Below are 14,822 nucleotides of genomic sequence, written 5' to 3' on the forward strand. Positions count from 1 at the left end.
GGAGGGTGGCGGGGCGGGGGCGGGGTTTTTGGTGTCCATATTGAATAAGGCTGTCAGCTGGGCTGTGGAATTGGGGCGTTTTTCAGGTAAAGTCCAAGTTGTTAACAAAGCTCGAGCAGTTACAGGAGACTCAGGTCCATCAGGGAAGTCAGTGGGATTGATGGCGGTATTTAGAATTGGATTGATGACCGATCCTCGCCGTGGTTCCTGGGAGTTCAGAAATAAACTTGGCGAAGAGCCACCCCTGGAAGCCATCTCCGATAACCACCACCGGAGAGGGGCAGCGCGTATCGTAAATAGTCTCTGTTAGGACTCGGGATAGAAAGTGATTAGCGCGGTTTTCCGAGTTAGATTGAGTACAGTGAAAAATGGTTGATAACCATGATGTAAAAATAGATCAAAATTAAGACAAAGTATTAACTTGAGCAGAATCAAGTCTTTATTTTAAATGCTTTTAAAAATTCAAAAACGAGTGCTGGGTTGAGTGGTCTGAAGGTTGTTAAGATTTAATAGTAAAAATCTGAAGATTAAAAAGAGGAGTCTGAATTCCGGTCTAGTTGTGTGATCCTGAGAAAATCACTAGTTCTGAGAGCCTTATTCTGTAAAATGGCTACGATAATAATTACAGTGGTATTCTCACCGTTCTAGTAGATTCTGTATTACGGTCAGAATGTTTGGATTTGTAAGTGGTTATGGGGTTTTGTAGTACTTAAATATTTAAAGTCACTAAGCCCTCCTGTCCTCCATCCCCCACAATTTAGTGACAAGAGATCTGATTTTAAAGTCATCACATTTTGCCTGTACCTAGTGTATCTTCATCTTTAGATTCAGTGGTCAGAAAAATTTCACCTTAAGTTCATGTTAAATCTCGCATGAACTTTTGTAGAATAGGATTAACGTCTTATTCATTTGTGAAATGTTTATTCCTGGAACCTGTACGGTGCTTGTCATTTTTGGTGGGTTTGTGAATTTTTTCCTGTCTTCTACCTTCTTTTTCAAGACTGACCTGGCAAAACTTAAGCTTTGGGTTCACCGAAAACAAACCAAAACAATTTTACATGGAAAATGCTGTTTTCTGTTGCTTAAAGGTGTGCTCAGTTCTGTATAGACACACGGGGTGATTACAAGGAGTTAGGTAAAGAATTAGATTACAAATAATCTTGATTTAGCATCACTTTCAGAGCAAACAGCATCTCTGTGAGAGGCAGAGAAGATCTAGCAGTAGACTTCAACATTGGCAGCGCTTTTGAATTGCTTAGGGAGAGTCAAAAATGCTGACCGCTGGGCCCTAATCCAGACCAATTAATGAGAATTTCTGGAGGAGCGTGGGTATCCCACCTGTTAACAGTTTCCAGGGATACTGTGTTGTGCAGCCAGGATGAGAGTTTGTGTATTAGAGGAATGAGGTTCTTCTAGAGTGTGTCTTGTTTGCTTGGAGGGGACAAGCTGGAAGGACTGGAGCTACATTGGACAGTGTAGCCTGAGGCATTTGGGAGAATGTTAAAGAGGACTTTTACCTGCAGGTGTGATGAAATGTTTTGATTTGTAAAATGAACTGTGCAGTGACCAAGGCCAAAGGGCAGGCTGTTAAAATCCTGAGTAACAGCAGTGACTGTGAAGAAAGAAGAAATTAAACAAACGTTCTCTCCTGGATGTTAAATATTTTTAACAAATTGAGTAATGATTTTAACTTGCAAACTTTTTTTTGCTCTACCTAGTTAAAACTGTGTTTTCCAGAATGAGTGAATAGACTGTCAAATGTGAATTTGTGACTGGTTATTTTTAAAGTGTCATACAAATATACATATTTCAGTTTTCCTTGTTAATTACTAAGTAATCTCATATGTTGATTTATGTTAATTTAGGGGTTTTGTCATTTTTGTTTTTCAGTACTCTTAAGATTGATTTCTAAAGATATGGTTTTCATCCAGCTTCATCAACGCACATAAATTTTCTCCTTTTTGGACTCCTGTTTTATATCACAATGGTGAGCTACAAATCAGTATGTTAATATTCTTAGAATATTCTCTTCCTTCAAAAAATATCAGTATGAAACAAATAATCCTGATAGCTACCCTAGTTACTCTAACTGGGAAATTACTTAGCAATTGCATGCAAAATCTTAAAATATGAAGCTCATCTCTCAATTCAGTATTATAATCATATCCAGGTTACACAGATAATCTATCTGTCCTTATTCTTGTGAAGTAGTAAAAAGAAAAAATTTCTTGCATAGAATTTTCCAGGCAAAAATAATGGAGTGGGTAGTCATTCCCTTCTCCAGGGGATCTTAACCAACCCACAGATCGAATCCTGGTCTCCTGCATTGCAGGCAGATTCTTTACCATCTGAGCCACCAGGGAAGTCCTCTATTTACCATAGTCCAAATCACTGGCAAGAACCTTGGGTATAAGTATAAATAGTTTTGGGGGTACAGGTTTCTCATGTTTTGAAGTTCTTGTTAGTACAGATTTTTAAAAAAAATTAACAAGAAGTATAACCTGCTTACTGCAATTAACATTTAAACAGCATTAGGATTAGCCTTCTAATGGCACATTTCTGCTTACCACTTACAGTCACTAAACATATGTAGGGCTGGGCGTTTAACTTTAAACGTTAAAAAATTAAAAACGGAAGAAAAAGATCACTTTCTAATGTTATAAACAGCATTTGACAGAGAATAAATGAGCACTGACTACCCTGTTGAATAAACTTCAGAAAACATGTGTCTTCTCTTGTTGGGATCTTGCCTGTGTACCCTTGCCTTTTTAGAGAAAAGTGGAGCTATCACAGTGGGGTTCTTACCTTATATTTTGCTTTCATATTGTCTTAAGTATTTGAATGCAGTAGTGAATAAATGATAACTGGCATTTACATATGCAGGTATATCTCACTAGACCTTTTACAGTTTTGATATCAGAAGATTAAATATTTGAGAAGAGTGGCTGTTTGAAATGGTCTTGGAATATACATTTGATTGTGTTTTATAATTTTTTGATAAGTTATAAACTTACTCTATAAGGTTTTATAGCCAAAATAAAAGAACCTTGTGTTTTTGTGAAGAGTATATATTGGAAAATAGTTTATGCTCAAGAATCTAGTTTTGAGTTCTTGGGGAACAGTTTCACTGAATTCTGCCCATGAGATTTTTTAAGTAAATTGTTATAAATTTAACAATGTTTTGAAGTAATGGCATATTTCAGACTTTCTTTTACCTACTCCATTTAGATGCTTGGTAATGTACAGGTTCTATTGCTCTTCTAAAAGGCTGGTGGTTTTTGTAATATTAATTCTCCATCCTTATAACTAGGATGACAGGGTCACTTCAACCTTCATGATTTCTGAAACCTGGCAATATATAGTCTTACTCCTGCCCTCTTGGGATTTTGATGGGTACTAGGAGTTTTTACTCCATGGAACTTGGTAGATTGAATTGTTGGAGAGTCCAAAATAACAGAAAAATATGAAAATTCTTTGCCTCTCAGTGAAATTAAAAGTGATTGTCATTGTGAATGAAAAATGGTTTATCTCTGTGTGATACCCAAACCACAAAACTAGAAAGAAATTATTGGTGGTATATTGGCTTAAGTTTTTTTTAATCTAGTATTTTTTATTCTTGGGTATCATTACAAAAGAATACTGTACAAATAAAGAAGACAGAGTTTACCCTTATTAATCTCTCTTGCCTTATAAGACAGGTCTCTGAGAAATCAAAGAAGGATGGGGATCTACTAGTAGATCTCAAACTACATGTAATAATAATACTGTATTTTCATCAGTTCTAAGGTGCATCTGCTTTTGCTTTTACATTTTAATTACTGAATTGATAATGTATCTATGATACAGTTAGTGACATCTTAAACTTATTATTGGCAGCATACTCTTCTTCCCCAATGTTAAATAATAATTCAGGCATGTAACTGATGGTATCTTAAATTCATTAAAAATCGGTAAAGGTAGCCATCATTTATTCTGTTTCTTCTAGGCACTGGCCTAGTTTCTGTTCATAATGTTAAGAATGTCTAAGTTGATATTAGGCACCAACATAATAACCCCCTCAGTTTTTAGGATTCCTAGCAGCTTAAGGGATTTCAGTTTTTGCTTCACTTTAATTGCATACCTGATGGCCAGTGTATTTTCCTAAATGATGCTCTTAAAATGCTGAAGTTTATAAAATGGTAATAGTTGCCATATCAAACCTTCAGCCCTGTATCAGCTGTACAAGCATGACCAGAGAAAATCATTGTAACATTTCTTAACTAATTTGTAGTCAGAATCAGGTGTCTGAGATAACCATATTTTTTCCTGTAATATGTCTTGAGCATGCAGTGGGGTGGGTGGAGGAGAGAAAGAAAGGAAAATGTTAGACCTATTTTAAAAAATAAAACAATTAGAAAATGTTATATGTATATTGTTATTTTTGTGTGAAAATAACTAATATAATAAAATACACCATTTACTTTTTACAGCAACAAGCTTTAGAACTAGCTTTGGATCGTGCAGAGGTGAGGCATGACTAAGTTACATATTGAAATAGTGTTGTCTTTAATTGACAAAACTCAGTTTCAAGAGATTTTTGTATGTGACTGTCCAGGGCATACATTAATATTAGGATGAGTATACTGTCTGTAAATATATATATAAGGATACCAGATGATGTTTGAATCATCTGTTACTTGGAATGCTCAGATAGTAATGCTGTGGAGTAAAAACTGAACAGTATTGTGAGTTAAATGTTTGAACAAGGACATAGAGTTTCTGAAACTCTGTTTTCTGTTTTAACAAATTTTCTATTTGCTTAATTAAAGGGGAAATAGCTCAAATATGTAGAGTCTTTGTAATTGGGTATGCTATATATATTCTGAACAACTATAAAACATTGAAAATATTATTGACTGTGAAATCACAGTGGTGAAATGGTATGATTTTGCTTATAACATGCAAGTAAATATTGAGCTAAATTTTACTGCAGTTTAAATTTCACTTGTTTATTACACATATTTAGAAGTTTAGTAGGTTTCCCTAAAAGGTATGATTTAATATGCATGCAAGACTTGAATGACTGAATATCTTTAGCCTTACACATGATTTAAATATACTTAATGCAGTTGTTCATGCACTAAGCAAAAGGCCAGCTGTTTTCTTAAACTTTTCTTTTTTAGTATGTCATTGAAAGTGCCCGGCAGAGACCTCCTAAAAGGAAATACCTATCTAGTGGAAGGTATGAATACTTAATTGATGGTAACTTAGATATGCTGAAATGTGATGATAGCCACCATTTATTTCTTACTAGACACTGAGCTAGAAATGTTGTATCATGGGTACTTTGCATATACAGTTGACCCGTAAACAGTGTGGGTTTGAACTGTGCAGGTCCATTTATTTGCAGATGTTTTACAGTAAACACTACTGTACTTCATGGTAGAATCTGTGGATGCAGAGGAACCACAGATGCAGAGGGCCAGCTATAAGTTACCTGAGGATTAACCTCCATGTTGTACAGGGGTCAGCTGTATTAGTAATTTCTAAACTGATGTAGCAGCAGCAGCCATGTCCAGCCTCTTTTCACCACCCAGTTTTTGGGAAATTGTGGGGGGAATGACAGGAAGATTCAAAATGTTTATTTTATGATTATTATATTCATAATACTTTGTATGTTGTTTTTATTTTATTTTAGAAAATCTATATTTCAAAAACTTTATGACTTATATATTGAAGAATGTGAAAAAGAGCCTGAGGTTAAGGTAAGTATAATTTTTTTATATTATTATGGCTTTTGAAATATAGTGGAAGAAGGGAAGTTTGAAAGAATTAGATTTGAAGCAGGTAATGGTTTGTATTTTTGTTAGTGAACAAATATAGTACTTTCTAACCAGACTACCTGATTCTGCAGCTAAACCAGAGCTCTGGCTAATCTGGTACCAGGCAGATAGCCTACTTGGGTAGGAGAGGTGAGCAAACTCAACATGTTTGCTGAGTAGCAGACTGTCTCATTGGGAAGTTAGAAGAAGCAAAACCACCATGTATATTGTCTTTTGCTTCTTTTTCTTCCTGAGAAGTTATCTGTAGACCAAAGATCAGGAGAAAAGTAACCTATCTCCTCATGGTAATTTGCACTGGAAAGTTAAAACTATTGCAGGACATGTAGGAAATTTAGATAGACAATAATAAAAGGTGAATTTGGTCACAAAAATTAGTTCATGGCCAAATTAAATTTATTTTTATTGAGCATGAACATATGGGCAGTAGAAATATAATAGAAATTGATTTCTTGAAATTTTTTGGACCCTTGAGTTATAAGGGCCTTAAAGGCTCTAGTGAGCTTCTGTTGTGTGTCTTTAATTTAAAAATGAATACCTCTTAGGCAAAAAATTAGTGGAATTCTAACAGTATCTGTTTTAAAATATTTAGGAAAAACATGGTTGTGAAACCATGAGTTTTATGGCATGTTTTCCATACATTTTATTGGGGAATAATTGACCTACAATAATTTGTGTATGTTTGAAGTATGTAACACATTTTGTAAGTTTTGACATGCATTGTTTTAAAAAATATTGAGTAAATTTGAAGATCTAACTGGCCTTATTAAACGACTCATGAATTGGACAGCATCTCATCAGACAGAGATACTCTGAGGAGTTAACACAACACGGAAGAGGTATATTGTTAAGGAGGGCAGGACAAGGAAAGAAAGTCTGAGTTCACTGGAGGAAAGTAAAACTTGAGGAGATGCTGGCTTTTCGTTGGCTAAGCTACAGGTGTTTTCCATTGGCTGGGCTGCAGTCCTTTCCCACTCACTGAGCTTATTGCTGGGCAAGAAGAAAGTCTTCCCCTAGTTGGGGAAGGAAAATAGTTGCATTTCCTGTTTAGGAGTGCAAGGTAATTCTCTTCCTGGTGGGATCAGTAATTGATGTCTTCCGGGGGGGTAATGGATGATGAGTGGTGGAGCAGGAGAGTTCCCTCTGCAGGCCTTCCCCACTCGAGTTTTAATTGAGGTTTCCTTTTATTAATTTTCACATTATACACCCATCAGTTATCACCACAGTCTGTATGATGAGCATACATAGAACTAAGGTAGGAGAGATACATAAAAGATTCCAGATTGGTGTTGACAGCCACTGTCCACCAGCCAGATCTGGCTCACGGCATGTTTTTGTAAATGAACTTTTACTGGAATCCAGCAACACCCCTTGTTTTATGTCTTGTCAATGGCTGATTCTGAGATAATAGCATAGTTGAATAGTTGCAACACAGACCTTATGGCCCACAGGCTAAAGTGCTATGTGGTCCTTTAAGAATAAAGATATTTTCCAGCTTTGCATCACAGTGGTTAAAAGTTGCTTTGCTTTGCTTTTTAAATATTTATTTATTATTTTCAAAATACAGTTTTTTGTTTCTATGTTGACTATAGGTTAAGAATTCATAATTTTTGCATATGACTATATATACATGTTGAAAATAAGGTACTGTAAACAGGCTTGTATTTTGAGGTCATGAAAAATATTCTATTAACTGATAACTTTTCACAAATAAGATTTGATGAAAGAAATTATTATAAGTGGGTTTCACTTTAAATTGTATGAGTTTCTAAAGAATGGATTTTGATGTATATATGTTTCCTGATAGTTTTCTGTTTTTTGGTTTTGTTTTTAGCAAAGTGGTTTCTAGGAAGCTGTTCAATTCAATTTACAGAAAATTACTTAAATCACTTTCATCCTCTTAACTAGTTGCATATCTTTGAATTTAACATTTCAGCTAATTAGAGCTGTTGAGCTTATTTGGATCTAATTTAGGCCATAAAATGTTTAAGAAATGTGCTCTGTAACAGTACAACCAAAGAGAATGCCTCATATTATTTATGCACATTTAAACTTAATAGAAACTAACTATACATTATAGCCTCTTTGAAAAAAAATTACATTTAATGGTTTTCCTTTCTAAATATTTTTAATATTTGCTACTTGTGTACTCAGGTACATATATTTGTATTTAGGTGGTTTTATTTTATGGATCACTTTTTCTTGGTGATATTCATTTGCATAAAACAGTAATAGATCAACATTAATTTTATATAGATGTGGAAGGAGCATCAAAGATTAACTAACTCAGGTCTAGTTTCGTTAAGTGATTGCATTATTTGAAATTATGCTGGATTATTTTCATGAGCTCTGCCTCTTTCTAAAGCAGAAATTAAGAAGAAATGTGAACTTATTAGAGAAGCTTGTTATGCAAGAGACATTGTCATGTTTAGTGGTCAACCTATACCCAGGAAATGAGGGATATTCTCTGATGCTCAGGGGAAAAAATGGATCAGGTAAGACCCTCCAGAGGGCAGCAGCCACGAAACTGCATCTGCTGGGCAGGATGTGTTGTCTTTTAGAAAGAGCCTTCACCCTGCTGAATGATCTGTCCTTTACATCAGTGATGCCTTGACAACAGAAAACTTTGATTTCAAATTTTCTTCTTTATGATGTTTTGTTACAATATGAGAAGTTAACTCTCCTGTGATTAGCCTTGCTGAATTTGAGAAATATTCTAATTGAGAAAGGTCTTTGAAATTAAATCATAAAAGATGTAATTTTAAAATGTGTCAATTTCCTTTCATTCTGTTGCTGTTAATGTATTTAAGATGGTGTAAGGTGTTTTAATCTGTTTTTCTTCTATGCTTTGAATATATTTTGAGTGTGAAACTTTCAAAGTTAAGCAGACTCACTACCTTTTGAATAGTCTTCAACATCTTATTCTGATTAATGTGAATGTCAGAATAGAATTTTAAAGTATTAACACTCTGAGATTTCACCAAAGAGGCCTTTAAATTTTGATTTGGTGATGATACTATAAGTTCTGTAAGGAACTTACCCAGTTAAAGATTTTTAAGGATTTTTTTTTCTTGTATTGGTCGTTAATTGTAAACTGTAACACCAAGAGAAGTTTGGCTTGTAAGTAGTCATTTTTCGAAGCTATACCAGATTATCAGTCTGACTTCCAGATTAGCTTAAGGGAGTTTTAGTTAACGGTTGGAATTTTATCACACTCTGATTATTGAACTGCTGGCTGGGATTTGTTTTGTGATTGTTGTGCCAGATGTTTTCCATAGGATGTTAGGTATTTTTCTCTCTTCCAGTCTAAAACTGTTTATATACAGTTTATCAAGATTTTTATGAGGTGATTTATTTTTTAGATAAGTGAAGGACTTCAGCAGAGCTTTTAGTTTTATTCTCTTTATTTTTATGAAAAGTTACTTAAATTATTGCCTAAGCTTTTTGGTGAGCCTGATCACTTTCAGAAACTTTTATGTTTAAAAATTAAGATTCTGAGACCATCCGACTGCCTTATGAAGAAGGAGAATTGCTTGAATACTTGGATGCAGAAGAATTACCTCCAATTTTGGTTGATCTCCTAGAAAAATCTCAGGTACAAAATTTTTCTCCATAAAATGTCCTTAGATTTGCCAAATACATGTTGTTTTGTGATAAAGAATATTTCGTTTTATTCTCATTAGTTCTTGGAAAGGGAAGTGAGACCTAATATATATATGCCTGTATGAAAATTGATATATTGTGGGATATTTATCCTTTAGGCTATATACTGAAATGTATAGATGTAGTTGATTAAGCTTCCAAAACAAAAACAGAAAACAACAACAAAGTTCCCTGCTTAAAGTTCTCCAGTGTCCTCTCACGGTACAAAACCCCTGTGTTTGTATTTGTCTTCACCTCCTGGTTCTCATCCCCACTCACTACACTCCAGCCACCCATTCCATTTTTATAGATTAAAACACACCAAGCTTATTCCTATCTTATTGATCTGCTCTTCTATCTGGCCCTTTGTTGTGATTCAAGTCTCAGCTGAAAATTACTCAATCAGAGAGTTCTACCTGAGCACACAGTCTGAGTTAGTCACTCCCTGTTTTATTTCCTCTGTAGCATTAGTCTCTCAAGTTACCTCATTTTTGTTTACATGTTTATTGCCTGTCTTTCCACACTGAGAGCAAGTTACCTCACCACTTTATCTGTGAAACTTCTTGGATATTTGGATAGTGCGTAACAGTTCACATTGTAGTAGCTCAGTAAATATTGGTTAAAAAGCACGAGCAGAAAAATGACTGATAACATGGAAGTCACAGTACTCACTCGAGTTCTAAATGGTGAAAAAAAAAAAACGCAAAAGACCAAAGCAACTGTAGCAAGTGATAATTTGCAAGACTTGAGTGATACAGTTCCTTACCTTTGGACTTAGAACTAGAAAATAATATCATTAGCAGGAGATTATTATTTGAATTAATGTTAGCTTTCTTCCTGTTATTAGTGAAACCTGTCTCCTGGAAGTTTTAGCAGAGCAGATATAGCAGTTGTATCTGTAAGCTGCAATTCTGGCATGGTTTATTAACAAATTTATAACAGTGACAGTGTTAGCAGAGTACAACAGTGACCCAGTGAGTGTCAAGAACAGCAGTTCCAGTGATCTGTAACATTAATAGTAAATAAATGCCAAATGTCATTCTGTAACTAGGAAACAGTGTTAAACTGCTTCCTGAGTCACAGTGATGAACATAAAACAGTTCTCTTTTCAAAGAGTTTATGTGATGGTTAGTTCACCAAGGAATTTTGAGTATGTAAATGGTCAGAAATTCCATTGCATGGGAATGCTAAGAACCTGAAACACTCAATATAAACCTACGTACTTAGGTTTACTTAAATATTTTCACTCAAAACAGGTTAATATTTTTCATTGTGGATGCGTCATAGCAGAAATACGTGACTATAGGCAGTCCAGTAACATGAAATCTCCTGGTTACCAAAGTAGGCACATTCTGTTACGTCCAACAATGCAGGTAAGGAATGTTTAATTCAGAAATATTTCAGATTTCATTTTGAGTTTTACCTATTCAATGTTCTCATGTGTTCTCATGCCTATATATTAATATTTTTTAATCATTATTTCTTTTAGACTTTAATCTGTGATGTACATTCAATAACAAGTGATAACCATAAGTGGACCCAGGTTAGTTGTTGTGTTGTTTTTTTAATCCCAAACAGGTAATATATAGGATGAAGCAATGCTTACTAAGTTAAGCAAAAGATATTTCCTGCTCATAATTTGATTTATGAGTAAAGTATCTGGTTCATTATGAGCTCTACAAAGATGCGTTAATCCTGCAAGAAATTAAACCAATTCAGTTCCAGTTGCTCTAGGACATGGTAAACTAGGGTGAGGTTGACCTAATCTACCCAGTGTGAAACTTCGTTTTTTTATCCTCTCTCAAGTAGAATCAGAAAAGGCAGTGGCACCCCACTCCACTACTTTTGCCTGGAAAATCCCATGGATGGAGGAGCCTGGTAGGCTGCAGTCCATGGGGTCGCTAAGAGTCGGACACGACTGAGTGACTTCACTTGGACTTTTCACTTTCCTGCATTGGAGAAGGAAATGGCAACCCACTCCAGTGTTCTTGCCTGGAGAATCCAGGGACGGGGGAGCCTGGTGGGCTGCCGTCTATGGGGTCACACAGAATTGGACATGACTGAAGCGACTTAGCAGCAAGTAGAATGTTTTGTTTGCACAGTGGATACAAATACATGCTGATACTCTGTCATCTTGGGTTCTAAAGCACACCTAACCTGTGTTTTTGCTGTCTGCACTGGGTAGAGCCCTAGGGACTGACCTCTTACTCAAGAGAATAGCCAGTTAGTCCTCCAGTGCTGATTCAGTGAGGTGCCCATTCACAAGGGTGTTCACTTATTTCTCTATTACTATAAAAAGGAATAGTTACTAAAGAAAATGTCAGTAGTGAAATTTATTGTAGCTGTGAAATAGGATTATAAAATAAGATTCAGTTCATCAGTAACTGTTAAGCATTGTGTTGTAGTTTGGGCTGTAATCTTTTCATTTATAAGGTTAAAAGCTCTTAAAGGAATGTTCAAACAAAATTGTTGGTCATGTGGAGGTTCCAAGGGTATTGATTTCTAACTCTGACAATTGGTAAATAAAGTGAGAGGCTATATCCTTTATTGTACCTTTTCAAGGAAAATTCTTCAGAAAAATATCATTTTCATTTGAAAATGTCATCAACCTGAAAATATTAATGAGTCTAGACAGCTGTATTTCTTAGATGTGAAAAACCTATAGTCTAAACAAAGACTCTCTGACATCTAGGACAGCGCCTCACATATTATAGGTGCTTAGTAAATATATGTTGGGCTAACAGGCATTCTTACAGCTTGCCCACTTTGTCCAAATTGCTGAAATTCCATTAGTGATGTCATGCTGTTCAGTTTGTAAAGTTTACACCCTGAAGTTGGTACTATTCCTTGGCAGAAATACTCCCAGGAATATTTCTAGATTAAGTGATATATATGATTTGAAAATCTTAAATCTTAAAGCTAGTATTGGTATTTACTCTTACCCATTTCAGGAAGACAAACTTTTGCTTGAGAGCCAATTGATTCTGGCTACAGCGGAACCACTGTGTCTTGATCCTTCCATTGCTGTAACCTGCACTGCAAACAGACTGCTCTATAACAGGCAGAAGATGAACACGCGCCCGATGAAACGGTAATCACCTTTGTGGAAGGATAAACCAAAAGAGAGCTAGAGAGAGAGCTCTGAATATTGACATTTATGGTATCTTTTCCCTCTACAGAGTAAAAGTGTAAGAATTAGGGGTTTTTTAATACTCTGCTTTATTTTGAAATGATGTGCTCTGTGCATTCTTTTGAAGAACAAACTCCCTATAAATTCGGACTCTTTGGTTGACGATGATGGCTACTCCATTGCTTTTGAGGGATTCCTGCCCGCAGTAGTAGATATAATGGTCATCTGAGTTAAATTCACCCATTCCAGTCCATTTTAGTTCGCTGATTCCTAGAATGTCGACATTCACTCTTGGCATCTTGTTTGACCACTTCCAGTTTGCCTTGATTCATGGACCTGACATTCCAGGTTCCTATGCAGTATTGCTCTTTACCGCATCGGACCTTGCTTCTATCACCAGTCACATCCACAGCTGGGTATTCTTTTTGCTTTGACTCCATCCCTTCATTCTTTCTAGAGTTATTTCTCCACTAATCTCCAGTAGTATATTGGGCACCTACTGACCTGGGGAGTTCCTCTTTCAGTATCCTATCATTTTGCCTTTTCCTACTGTTCATGGGGTTCTCAAGGCAAGAACACTGAAGTGGGTTGCCATTCCCTTCTCCAGTGGACCACGTTCTTTTGGATGCAATCTCAAAAATGACAGAATGATCTCTGTTCGTTTCCAAGGCAAACCATTCAATATCACAGTAATCCAAGCCTATGCCCCAACCAGTAATGCTGAAGAAGCTGAGACCTACAAGACCTTTTAGAACTAACACCCAAAAAAGATGTTCTTTTCATTATAGGGGACTGGAATGCAAAAGTAGGAAGTCAAGAAACACCTGGAGTAACAGGCAAATTTGGCCTTGGAATACAGAATGAAGCAGGGCAAAGACTAATAGAGTTTTGCCAAGAAAATGCATGGTAATATCAAACACCCTCTTCCAACAACACAAGAGAAGACTCTACACATGGACATCACCAGATGGTCAACACCAAAATCAGATTGATTATATTCTTTGCAGCCAAAGATGGAGAAATTCTATACAGTCAACAAAAACAAGACCAGGAGCTGACTGTGGCTCAGATCATGAACTCCTTATTGCCAAATTCAGACTGAAATTGAAGAAAGTAGGGAAAACCACTAGACCATTCAGGTATGACCTAAATCAAATCCCTTCTGAGTATACAGTGGAAGTGAGAAATAGATTTAAGGGCCTAGATCTGATAGATAGAGTGCCTGATGAACTAGGGACAGAGGTTCGTGACATTGTACAGGAGACAGGGATCAAGACCATCCCCATGGAAAAGAAATGCAAAACAGCAAAATGGCTGTCTGGGGAGGCCTTACAAATAGCTGTGAAAAGAAGAGAAGCAAAAAGCAAAGGAGAAAAGGAAACATAAGCATCTGAATGCAGAGTTCCAAAGAATAGCAAGAAGAGATAAGAAAGCCTTCTTCAGTGATCAATGCAAAGAAATAGAGGAAAACAACAGAATGGGAAAGACTAGAGATCTCTTCAAGAAAATTAGAGATACCAAGGGAACATTTCATGCAAAGATGGGCTCGATAAAGGACAGAAACGGTATGGACCTAACAGAAGCAGAAGATATTAAGAAGAGATGGCAAAAATACACAGAAGAACTGTACAGAAAAGATCTTCACGACCCATATAATCACGATGGTGTGACCACTCATAGAGCCAGACATCCTGGAATGTGAAGTCAAGTGGGCCTTAGAAAGCATCACTACGAACAAAGCTAGTGGAGGTGATGGAATTCCAGTTGAGCTATTTCAAATCCTGGAAGATGATGCTGTGAAAGTGCTACTCTCAATATGCCAGCAAATTTGGAAAACTCAGCAGTGGCCACAGGACTGGAAAAAGTCAGTTTTCATTCCAGTCCCAAAGAAAGGCAATGTCAAAGAATGCTCAAACTACCACACAATTGCACTAATCTCACACGCTAGTAAAGTAACGCTCAAAATTCTCCAAGCCAGGCTTCAGCAATATGTGAACCATGAACTTCCTAATGTTCAAGGTGGTTTTAGAAAAGGCAGAGGAACCAGAGATCAAATTGCCAACATCTGCTGGATCATAGAAAAAGCAAGAGAGTTCCAGAAAAACATCTATTTCTGCTTTATTGACTATGCCAAAGCCTTTGACTGTGTGGATCACAAAAAACTGAAAAATTCTGAAAGAGATGGGAATACCAGACCACCTGATCTGCATCTTGAGAAATTTGTATGCAGG

The 14,822-nt window shown here is 36.1% G+C and overlaps 1 protein-coding gene across 15 annotated transcripts in view; it reads left to right on the forward strand.

Moving 5' to 3' along the window:
- SUPT20H (SPT20 homolog, SAGA complex component) overlaps positions 1–14,822 on the forward strand; it is a 39,458-nt gene that overhangs the window by 423 nt on the left and 24,213 nt on the right. For 7 of the 15 annotated variants that reach the window (XM_005213645.5, NM_001046370.1, XM_005213644.5 and 4 more), the window contains 9 exon segments: positions 1,891–1,987; positions 4,470–4,505; positions 5,163–5,221; positions 5,678–5,744; positions 8,185–8,314; positions 9,311–9,414; positions 10,718–10,834; positions 10,951–11,004; positions 12,413–12,552. In XM_005213645.5, the coding sequence (XP_005213702.1) occupies positions 1,985–1,987; positions 4,470–4,505; positions 5,163–5,221; positions 5,678–5,744; positions 8,185–8,314; positions 9,311–9,414; positions 10,718–10,834; positions 10,951–11,004; positions 12,413–12,552 (710 nt within the window). In that variant the 5' untranslated portion in view covers positions 1,891–1,984. 15 annotated transcript variants of the gene reach the window in all.

Source organism: Bos taurus, chromosome 12, assembly GCF_002263795.3.
Source record: "Bos taurus isolate L1 Dominette 01449 registration number 42190680 breed Hereford chromosome 12, ARS-UCD2.0, whole genome shotgun sequence".
Classification (NCBI taxonomy): Eukaryota; Metazoa; Chordata; class Mammalia; order Artiodactyla; family Bovidae; genus Bos; species Bos taurus.